The sequence below is a fragment of the Buceros rhinoceros genome, unplaced genomic scaffold (genome assembly GCF_000710305.1).
Source record: "Buceros rhinoceros silvestris isolate BGI_N320 unplaced genomic scaffold, ASM71030v1 scaffold10007, whole genome shotgun sequence".
NCBI lineage: Eukaryota > Metazoa > Chordata > Aves > Bucerotiformes > Bucerotidae > Buceros > Buceros rhinoceros.
The window spans coordinates 15,145-25,708 of record NW_010424027.1 but is presented as its reverse complement, the minus strand read 5'-3'; the positions used below and the strand labels follow the sequence as shown (position 1 = coordinate 25,708).

At 44.5% G+C, this 10,564-nt stretch overlaps 1 protein-coding gene across 1 annotated transcript in view; it reads left to right on the top strand.

Annotated features, from left to right (window-relative positions):
• Positions 1-10,564, top strand: part of ACSS1 (acyl-CoA synthetase short-chain family member 1) — a 34,849-nt gene that overhangs the window by 15,368 nt on the left and 8,917 nt on the right. The window contains exons 4-8 of the mRNA XM_010140632.1: positions 1,121-1,296; positions 3,909-4,061; positions 5,768-5,915; positions 6,212-6,349; positions 6,931-7,023. Of these exons, the coding sequence (XP_010138934.1) occupies positions 1,121-1,296; positions 3,909-4,061; positions 5,768-5,915; positions 6,212-6,349; positions 6,931-7,023 (708 nt within the window). The remainder of the gene's footprint in view (positions 1-1,120; positions 1,297-3,908; positions 4,062-5,767; positions 5,916-6,211; positions 6,350-6,930; positions 7,024-10,564) is intronic.

Genomic DNA, 10,564 nt, shown 5'->3' with positions numbered 1-10,564 from the left:
CAGGAGCAGGGCAGGGATTGTCCCCCTGTACTCAACACTGGTGAGGCCACACCTTGAGTCCTGTGTCCAGTTTTGGGTCCCTCACTTCAAGAAAGACGTTGAGGTGCTGGAGCAGGTTCAGAGAAGGGCAACGAAACTAGTGAAGGATTTAGAGATTTAGAGAACTTGTCTTATGAGGACTGGCTGAGGGAACTGGGAATGCTTAGTCTGGAGAAGAGGAGGCTGAGGGGAGACCTTATCACTCTCTACAACTACAGGAAAGGAGGTTGTAGGGAGGTGGGGGTCTGTCTCTTCTCCCATGTTATGAATGATGGGACAAGAGGGAATGGCCTCTTGTCCAAAGTTGTGTCAGGAAATTTAGACTGGATATCAGGAAAAATTTCTTTACACAGAGGGTCATTAAGCATTGGAACCGGGGTCTGTCTCTTCTCCCATGTTATGAATGATGGGACAAGAGGGAATGGCCTCTTGTCCAAAGTTGTGTCAGGAAATTTAGACTGGATATCAGGAAAAATTTCTTTACACAGAGGGTCATTAAGCATTGGAACCGGCTACGCAGGGAGGTGGTAGAGTCCCCATCCCTAGAGGTGTGGATGTGATGCTGAGGGACATGGTTTGGGGACCCTGGTAGTGCAGGGTGAAAGGTTGGACTCAATCTTAAAGGTCTTTTCCAACCAGATGATTCTGTGATTCTGTGTGTCAGCTTTGCTAGGCAGGAGTGTGATACATTTAAATGACTCCATTTAAATTGCAGTGAGTGATACTTAGGCTAGACAGTGGGAGAGACTTTCTGGTGTTCATGATAGGCGTTGGAGCTGACTAGTGGGAAGAGGGATAGCATAGCTGGCATTGGAGTGTTTTAGGAAGTTTGGACTGACAGCTGCCAGAAATAGTTTAGCTGGAGCAGACCCTGTCTTGAGGTGGGGGAGATGGACTAGATAACCGATGTTCCATCTACCCCTAATCTCTGTGGGTCTCAGGTTTTAAAATATTTTTTTTGTCAGTGATATTGAGTATTTGTCACATGTGTTGTCCTATATATGATCCCCAAAGGCAATGAAAACAGGTTGCACATACTAACCTGGAAGACAGGCTGGTATGTCTGCTAATTCTTTTTTAGCTGGATGCAAAGCAGTTATCACCTACAACCAGGGAGTCAGGGGAGGCCGAATCATAGAGCTGAAGATGACTGTGGATGAAGCTGTGAAGAACTGTCCAAGCATCGAACATATCTTTGTGGCTCAGAGGACAAATAACAAAGTCCAGATGGGTGACCACGATATTCCCCTTGAGGAGGTATGTTGGCATTGGTACAGTTGCCTGTTTTCCCTGATATATCTTGAAGTATGTGATGTTTACTGTGCTGGGGGCGAGAGATATGGTGCACCAATGAATGCAGGGACCAGCTTACACAGATGTCTCTGAGAGACCCGATGCAAGTCTGTTCAAAACACATGAGAGCCTTGCTGAATGTGTAGGTCATGCACACTCTGGTATTTGGATTTGGTCTTTGATCTTTTATAGGCTACACTGGGAATCGACAGCCAAGGAAGATGAGGCCGTCTCCATACTTACCTTGTGTATGTGTGCTGAGCTACGAGCCTATGGAGCAGTTGCTGCACTGCAGCTTGGCGCTCTAGTGTATCTGCACTGCCAGCGATGACTGGCCTTCATGCTGCCTTGGAGCAGGTGTGCTGCTCTTCCCATGCTGCCACAGTGTCCTGGATACGGCTGTGTTGCAGTGACAGCATCTGTACCTCCCTGCAGTCCCCTAGCTCTACAGATGCCCACTGGCACTCTGGATAACTCCCTTTAGGTCCGAGTGTTGGCTAGATCATCGTTCTCTCCATCCGTGCCTTTTGGACTTGAGTTCTGCAGATGAAAAGGAGTTGCCCCTTATGGCATTTGGATCTTCATCCTCAAATAGATTGCCTGTATTTACAGTCTGCTAGGATTGTGAGTCAAAGCGACTCGATCGATGTCCATGCGGAGATGGATCAGACATGCGGTGTGCTGCTCCATTTTAGTCTCACAAACATTACTGAGGTTTAAGGAGTGTGTGTATCCTGAGACTGAGTGTGCACTGCTACTGTGCTCACATACTCTGCTGTGGTTTGTGATATGCACTCTCAGGCTAAATACTGCTGAAAGTGCAGAAATAAGTTCCTGGAGAGACTTAATATAGTCTATGGACAGTGTCATGGTTACTCCATGATGGGAGGATGGTGACAACTCGGGAATATTTAGAACCTGTGCTTCCTGGGGAAGAAAAAAGCAGTCATATTAATGTGTTTAGGTGGTACAGGTGGGACTGCAGCCTAGAGCATTCACTGGCTGCAGTAAGCAGAAACTACTCAATGTAATAATGCCTGGAAATCACCAGTCTGCAGCTAGGATAATTACTCAGGAGTCCCTGTGCTGGTCACGTGAGATAGAGGCAAATACTGGGATAAGTTAAACAGAGAAGGCAGGTTTCATTTGGAAATTGTCTTACTCCACAAAGCACATTCTGATGATTTTTCTTAGACTGCAAACAGCCTGACATGCTTTGGTGATCCAATAGCTCAGCCCATTGTCAGTTGGAGTCTGAAACATAATAAGAATTAAACCGTTAATGCTGTTAACTCTGTCATTACCGATTTTTAGAGCAGTTGTGCTTTTCCAGCTCTTGTGCAAAGGCTTACCGCAAAATTTAAGCTCGTGTTGTAATTGGAGCATATGAGAGCTCCATCTTAGTTTTGAGAACTAGCAAGTCAGCCTGAACTGGCAGTGTCAAAATATCACAGTAAGTACCTGAGATGAGCAGGAGTGCTGTAACTCAGAGGCTAAGAAATACATCTGACCCTATCAACTCTTCATATTTTATCAAGCTTTGTCAGACACTTTTAAGCTGGACCTGCCATTGGTAGCGTTCACTTGTAAATACAGCACGTTTACAGTGTATACTTGTAAAAAGGCAGTACCTAGAAATTCCTTCAAAGAGCCACATAATGACCCAGGCAGGAATCATTATTCATCTAGGACAGCACAGAACCTGAGAGATGCGAACTGAACTAGCTGTGCTTTTTTTACATACATATGTTGAGCAGCTGGAACACACAGTAGTTACTGCAAGTTTGTGTATGCATAAGAAAAATGTTCAACCTTGTCCTGAAAAATCTACCATCTGGGCAGACCAGTCCTTTGCTGCTACGAGGTTCAGTGACCACAAGCATCTCTTTCAAAGCACATTATTTCCTCTCTCTCTGCTGGACTGGACACACAAGCTAGACCAAAAGCTCTGACCTAATGGGACATTGCATCTTTCCTTCCTGTGGTTCTGACCATAGGGGTGAGACGAGGATCTCACCCACCTGGTCAGACAGTGAAGTATGAGGAGAGTGACAGAGGCAGGAGAGTAAACTCTCCTTCTCATGGGTAGAAGCAATTAGAATTTGAGGGTCAAATGATTAGGACAGTCATTCGCTGCTGGAGCCAGGGAAAGGAGACAAACAGAGTTTAACTGCAGCATTTCATTTTTAAAAGGAAAAGGAACGTCCTAAACATTATCCAGTTGGTCTTGCTGCTGCTGTCAAGTGTGGTTCATGTTTGCAGTCACGCTTTGGTTTTCCCCCAGCAGCTTGCAAAGGCTTGAAATGTAAGATGTGACCTACCACTTTTTTTCCTGAAGTGTTATTTATCTGGCTGAGTCCCCCTGACTTCTGCACCTAGCAGTTATTGGTGGAAAGACTAGGTACTACGGATCCATATAACAGATATAACCTGTTATATACATCCATGGACATTTGTGATGGGGCAACAACAGTGGTGGTTCCCGTCTCTGAATGCTGCAGACATGCTTACAGATGGAGTATTGGTTGGCTCCATATAGCCAAAGCCTTTCTGTCGTTACCACCGTTTTTCCTTAGGAGATGGCCAAGGCAGCTTCTGTGTGCACTCCAGAAAGCATGGACAGTGAAGATATGCTTTTCATGCTGTATACATCGGGCAGCACTGGGAAACCCAAAGGAATTGTTCACACCCAGGCTGGATACCTGCTGTATGCTGCTGTCACGCACAAGGTAACTCAGCTGCATCCTCTGGAAAAGGTGCACTTACCTTCCAATAGTATGAACAAGAGGGACTCGGACTGGTGAGGGGTGCTGTATTCTGTATTCACTGCCCAATTGGCTTATTGGGTGTAAACAAATGGAAAAATGTCAGAGAACATGTAAGTAATCTTCAGGATTTTTTCTTTGGGAATATAATACTATGAAAGCCAGAGCCTAGAGTTATGAAAGGAAGGCAACTGCAGTGCTGCTACTTTTGCATCTAAAATATGCTCCTGTGGCAGGCCAGAGTTTGCAGACGTTAAAGTGATGCAGCTGAGGAGCTTCTGGTAAGTATCTTACTGACACAGGTAATGTGGGTATTACTGTAGCATTTTGCAGTGGGATGCTGGCTTTTTTTATTTCAGAGATGATCTGGACTCTTAAAACAACCTCTTTGCATAGCACTTGTCTGAAGCTCAAAAATTACATTCATGCTCTGTGATTCCACCTTTGTGCTGCTTTTCTGTGTGATCTAGGCTAAATGTTTTAAACCCCTTTCTCATGAGAAAAAAAAAGTCAAGGCACTGCTTGAAGCTTCTGGTCTGAGCTCTGCATATGAAAAGGTAACAGTGATACGTGGAGGGGACTGCAGTGAAAGATCTCCATCTGGCTTTAGTGATATCACCCTGTTTGTAATCGCACATGATTCAGAGGTTTTCTTTCTCTGTGCTACACAGTTGAATTTTTCAAAGATTCAAATATATAAGTGTCAGACTTCTCTGTGTGAAGGGTATGTGTTATATCAGCTTTTAGAAGTGATAATGTAATCTCCAAGGCATCTCTTTCTTAGTCCAGAGGTAGATTCTGCACCGCGGTGCAGATATGCAGGGAGGCACTGTATACAGCTGTGGTACTTCAGAGTCCGACAGAGAAAGGCACTTGCAAAAGTAAGGTGAGAATTTGCTCTCCTAGGTAGAGGGGTCAGCTGACCTGTGTAGCCTCTGTGGTCTCTGCACACTCATGTGTGACACTCTTGACACACACTCGTGATTTTCTTTAGCTTCTGATCTACTTTCATTTAAAGCATAAAGCTGACTCTGCCTTGTGAGTCAGGCCCTCTTTACTGTACAATAGAGGAGTTAGATTTACAGTGGGAAACATTTTCCACAACCAGAACAAGATAATGAATTCTTCAAGATCTTTATATTGCATTTGAGCAGGGAGAGGGTAGCATCTGGAAAGTGGTACACTGTTAGAGAAGCTGAGCAGCTAAGAACATTTCTCAGAAAATGTTTCATGGGCAGCTATCACTTTCTCCAGCTTTCTCATGGAAAGCTGTAGATATTTGCGAGAGGTATGAGCCTCTGAGGCCTCCAGCTTTCCTGCAGTTCAGGGTCAGCTTATCCCATGTGGACGGCTTGGAGCAGGCAAGCCCAGGTATCCAGGGCTCAGGGATTTGGTTGTATCTTTGCTGCTTCAATCTGAGCAGCTGCTGGCACAGCCATGCGCCTTGTACGTTTGCAAAAGTGGTCATCAGCCTGGAAGCCCTGGTACTGGTCCCTCTGACTTGCTTCCTCACCTTGGTCTGGCCTTTGTGCTGCCATGTCTTACATGCCTGGCTCCACTTCCCCTGTGTGCTCTCTTGCTCCCACTCAGATACCCAGTCCAGCCCCTTGCCTTTAAACTCTTTATGCCTGCCAATAGAAAGTCAGCTGGCCTTAAATTTATCTTTTCAGTATGTATTTGACTACCAGCAAGGCGATGTTTTTGGCTGTGTTGCTGATATTGGCTGGATCACGGGACACAGCTATGTTGTGTATGGACCACTCTGCAATGGAGCCACCTCTGTCCTGTTTGAAAGCACTCCAGTGTACCCTGACCCAGGTGAGGAAGTGGTGGGCAAAGGTTCAGCTAGACATGGCAGTGTGACAAAGGAGATTTAGAAACCTGCTTGGTGCAACCTGCCTACTCAGGGAAGGTAAGCTCCATTTCTGTGGAACATGTATCTATTACATTCAGAAACATCTGTGCATCCAGGGTGAAAAATAGAAAGTTGCCATTGGTTTTGCTCTGTACTCATAGTAATCACAGCTTTAGCTTAGGCTGTTAACCTTCCTGCAGAGCATTTGCAGCAGTGTGTCAGTGCTAGAGTGGTAAAAAGCCCATTTGTGATTTTGCAGGTCGTTACTGGGAAGTGGTACAAAGGTTGAAAATTAATCAGTTTTATGGAGCACCTACGGCTATACGCCTGCTGCTGAATTATGGAGATGAGTGGGTGAAGAAATATGACAGATCTTCCTTAAAGACCCTGGGATCAGGTAAGGGACATGGTTTTCCATTTGAAAAAAACAGGGTTCTTCTAGCTGGTGAAATGAAGGTACCAAAGGAGCTTGGCTGATCAGATGGGGCGTGGTTAAAAATAGATGATAAAGCAGGCTCCCTGTCTGGCTTTTCAGGTATTTTCTTTGAAGTTGGGGCTATTGAACCTTACTGTGATTGCCTGTTCCCTAGCTTATTTTGCAGGATCACATTCTTTGCGAAAAAGGATTATCCAATCCTTTTGGATGGATAAATGGTGGTAAATGACACCACTTCAAATTTTACTGGCGTAGGTGACCCAAGCAGTATTTTCCTGCATTCCTTAGGATTCTAGAGGTTCTTGTACATGACCTGAATTGACTAGCTGCTTTCAGTGATGTTTGTTGCTTGCCTTTAGGTCTTTCTGGAACAGATCAGTCCTCTGTTATGTGAATGCATTGCAGTCCTTTGTATGTCCCAGCAAAAATGCTGTAAGCATTCTGCTCAAAGGTCATGCATTCAGTGTGTTGTGCACCAAAAGGGAGAATGAGCTCCTGCATCCTGTGAGTCTCAGTCTGCTTCCTTTCTTATGTTGGTCTAGTGGGAGAGCCCATCAACAATGAAGCTTGGCAGTGGTTGTACCACGTGGTGGGAGAAGGGCGCTGCACCCTCGTGGACACGTGGTGGCAAACAGGTAAAAGGCATCCTTGGGGAGTGTGGAGGATCCTCAGTTGTATAGGTTGCTGGTCAGTAGAGAAGGATTGATTCTTTTCAGTTTGATTCAAGGAGTCTGTCAGAAAAACCCGCCTGGTATTCTGATCAACTTCTGAAAGTCATTGGGGAATTTCAGCACATAATAACAACGTAACAGCAAATAAAAGCAATGGCAATGCTGGGTTTTTTCTTTTCCCTATAAATGTCTTTTAGTATTTTGAGTGCTGGAAAAATCTCAGGAAACGAGAGGCAGTGAATGAATTTCTGGGCAAAGCTGGGAGTGGGTGACTCGAATTGAAAAATTAATTTTCAATTATTTATCCAGTTGTATTAACCTTGATGTGGCCTTATCATGAAAAGGCTTATATAGCCACAATCCGTACGTAGGAGTGCTTTGTTTCCCTTCCTGGGAATTGTCAGACAAGGATGGAAAACTAAGCTGTGTACTCAAAGGGACCTAGTGCAACTGCTCTGGAAGATTGGAAAAGAGCAAGTGAAGGCTTGCTGCCTGTGCATCAGGATAGTAGGGGACAGTGGCTGTCACCCAGCCTGGGAGCAGCTTCTTCCAGGAATGAAGTAATGTGCTGTAGTTGCTTTGGCCCTGGACCTTTGATGCCTCAAAAAGGAGTGTGCTTCTGTTTTGGCAACGTGCTTGGCCCAGCTGTGTGCATCAGTTAAGGCTTGTTTTCTGTTTACAGCCTGCTGGATAGGGTGACTGGCTCTCACAGATCCCTGTCCAGCTGGAGCAAAGCTGGTCCCTGCCTCCTGCCCTCCCTGATCAGCAGCAGAGAGAGGCCACAGCACTGCACTCTGCCTGGGGCTGGTCTGCCTGGTGGGGCCCTGCACTTGAAGTATTTCTGCTGCTCCTTCCTCAGCTCCTGGGCACCAACATTCAAGAGTTGCTAAAGGTGGCTTGCAATACGTCCTTCTCAAGTTGTGGACCACAGTTTGCTGTGGAGCCATGGACTTAAAAGGATGCAGTACAGCTGCTGGCATTCTGCCTCGGCTAGAAAAAAAGCCATCACTGCTCTTAAATTTCTAGCTGCCATTGGGCAGAATTATTAATTCCCTTTCCAGTCAAGCTGCTCCTGGTTTCATCCTTATTCCTGCTAGTAAGCTCTCTTTTCAGGATCCCTGTGTCCCATCTCAGTGTGAGGAATTAGCTTTTGGCACACAGCCAAGTTCCATTTAATCCAGACCAGACTTGCACCTTCTGTTTTATTTCAAATCTGAAAATAAAAAATCTCAGAATTCAGAGCAGCCATGTTAACTACTAATCTTTTAAACCATTCGGGTTCTCACATGCTAAGCAGAAGGAAAACTGACTGGCTAGGTGCTGTATGCTTTCCTCCTCACTGCTCTGAAATAAAACACTGTGGAGAAGCAGCTGATTACTGTACACTGACAGAGTTGAGAAGAATCTTTTTTTGCCCTAGTATATTTTTTGTTTGTCCGCAGTTAACTGGTGCATGCAGTATGCATGCAGTGTCTTCTATTGCCTTTGGAAGTACAGGGTTAGATCTTTATATTAAACTGTACTTCTCCTGGAGCGACAATTGTCCAGTGAGAGGTTAAACATTTGCTGGACAGTCTGTAAGCGCGGACTGCTCAATCTCACCTTGAATCAGGCATAGGTTTGCAGGTAAACAGTTACCAGCTCTTGGAAGCATAACATAATGATAAATATTCATGAAATTGATTTTGTTAGGAAATAGAATCAATCTTTCTTCAGAATTGATGTTTCCAATACAGGAAAACAAATTAATCTTGGAAACATTATATACACCATTTGAATGTAAAGGGAGCATGGAAAGAGATGATAGAAACAGTTTGGATGCTGGTTGTGGTCCTGCAGTGTCACTTCTCGTATACAGTATCAATATAGCTTGTTAATTGTGCTGTCATATGCAGTGTTCTCCACATCTCTGAAGCAGCTGCATGTTACCAGCTAATAAAGCCCAGCAGGTGGAAGATCAGCAAATGGTGATTTAAGAATCCAGTTGAAACTCTTTGGATGAGCAAACGAGCGAGATAGCAATTAAGAGAAGCAATTTAAGTAGTGTGGTATGTACAGATGAAAGAGGTGAAAAATTCTTATGGCTCTTACTGTTAAAATATTAGGTAGTGCTGTGCTGTGATTGACAATAATAGCATCAAAGCTATGTTTGAGTTTCAGGTGCAGTTCTTCACAGTACGGAAGAGACACTAGGTATTTTTACTTTTGTCGTTGGTTTTATAAAACCAAGTACAGCTGTTGTATGCAGCTATGAACAAAAGCTGGTTTTGAAAGAGGTCTCTGAATAGGCCCTGGAAGCTTTTGTTGTTGGCATCATCTTACAGCAATTTAGCCAGGACTGGTTCTTCCGAGCTGGATTCCCACAGTCAGTCCAATTGATGGTAGTACATAACCTCCTGCCAGAGGTTATTTTCCCATGGCAGGAGGGAGCCGGTTTCGATGCGACATCCTCCTTGCTTAGACTCCGTCCTTGTTTAAAGTCAGGGTGGATTTGCACTGTGGTGACAGCATGGGCACAGATAACATGGAAGCATGGCTTTTCTTCTGCCAGCTCTGCCTCTAAAGAGAGACGCTTTGTAAGGGTAGGGTAGTGCCTACAAGCCTTGCTAGCTGTTGTCAGGCAGTGGCTAAAATTGGTACTTTTAAACCAGCTTAAAATAGCTCTTAACCATGCAAAAACATTTTAAAGCACCCTTGCCACCATGCAGCTCCCCCGGAATGTGACTTTTCTGCCGTACGTGCAGCTGGCTTCAAGATGTGTGGGATGTGGCAAAACCCATGTTGAAATGTCACTTGCAGTGCTCTATTCAGAACGAGTACCAACTTAGGAAGAGGAACCCTCAGTTTAATCCGGTTCCCTGCTCTGATGCGGATTTTGTCTATGCAAACAGAGAACCACAGGTGTCTGGGGTGCTTTTTTCTTTTTCTGAAAAATTTTGAGATGACCCTTTCAAAATAAAGAGAAATATATGAAGTGTAGGTATGCCCATCAATGAAATGTGAAATAATTTTATGTGTAAGCCATGTTTCTGCAGATTTGAAGCTTAGGGATACTTAAAGAGACCCTTCCTCATAACTACATCAGGGCAGCTGGATGCAAATTCAGGGTCAAGTTCAGCCTTTCCAACCCCTGTTTTCAGTTTTCACAACCTCAGCAAAGCTGGTAGAGGAGTGTGCGCTCCAAGTGGCAGAACATACCTTTATTTATAGGGCTGTACTTTTAAAACCCTAATGCTCCTTTGGTTCTGTTAGTCTTTGTGTTTCTGAATTAGTTCTAGAATAGAAAAGATGTGATTAAAGTTGGTATCTTATTTAATGTTCATCCTGGCAGGAATGAAAAAGGATGATTAAAGGGTTCAATTTTGAATAGAAGATAAGCTCAACCTGCCTGAAGGGATGGGTTAATATCATACCCTGTAATAAGAGCAATTCAGACTCCTGAAGCACTTTTCATGCCAACCCTAGAGAGCTGTAAGAACAGCATTGGGAGATAAATCTCCCTACA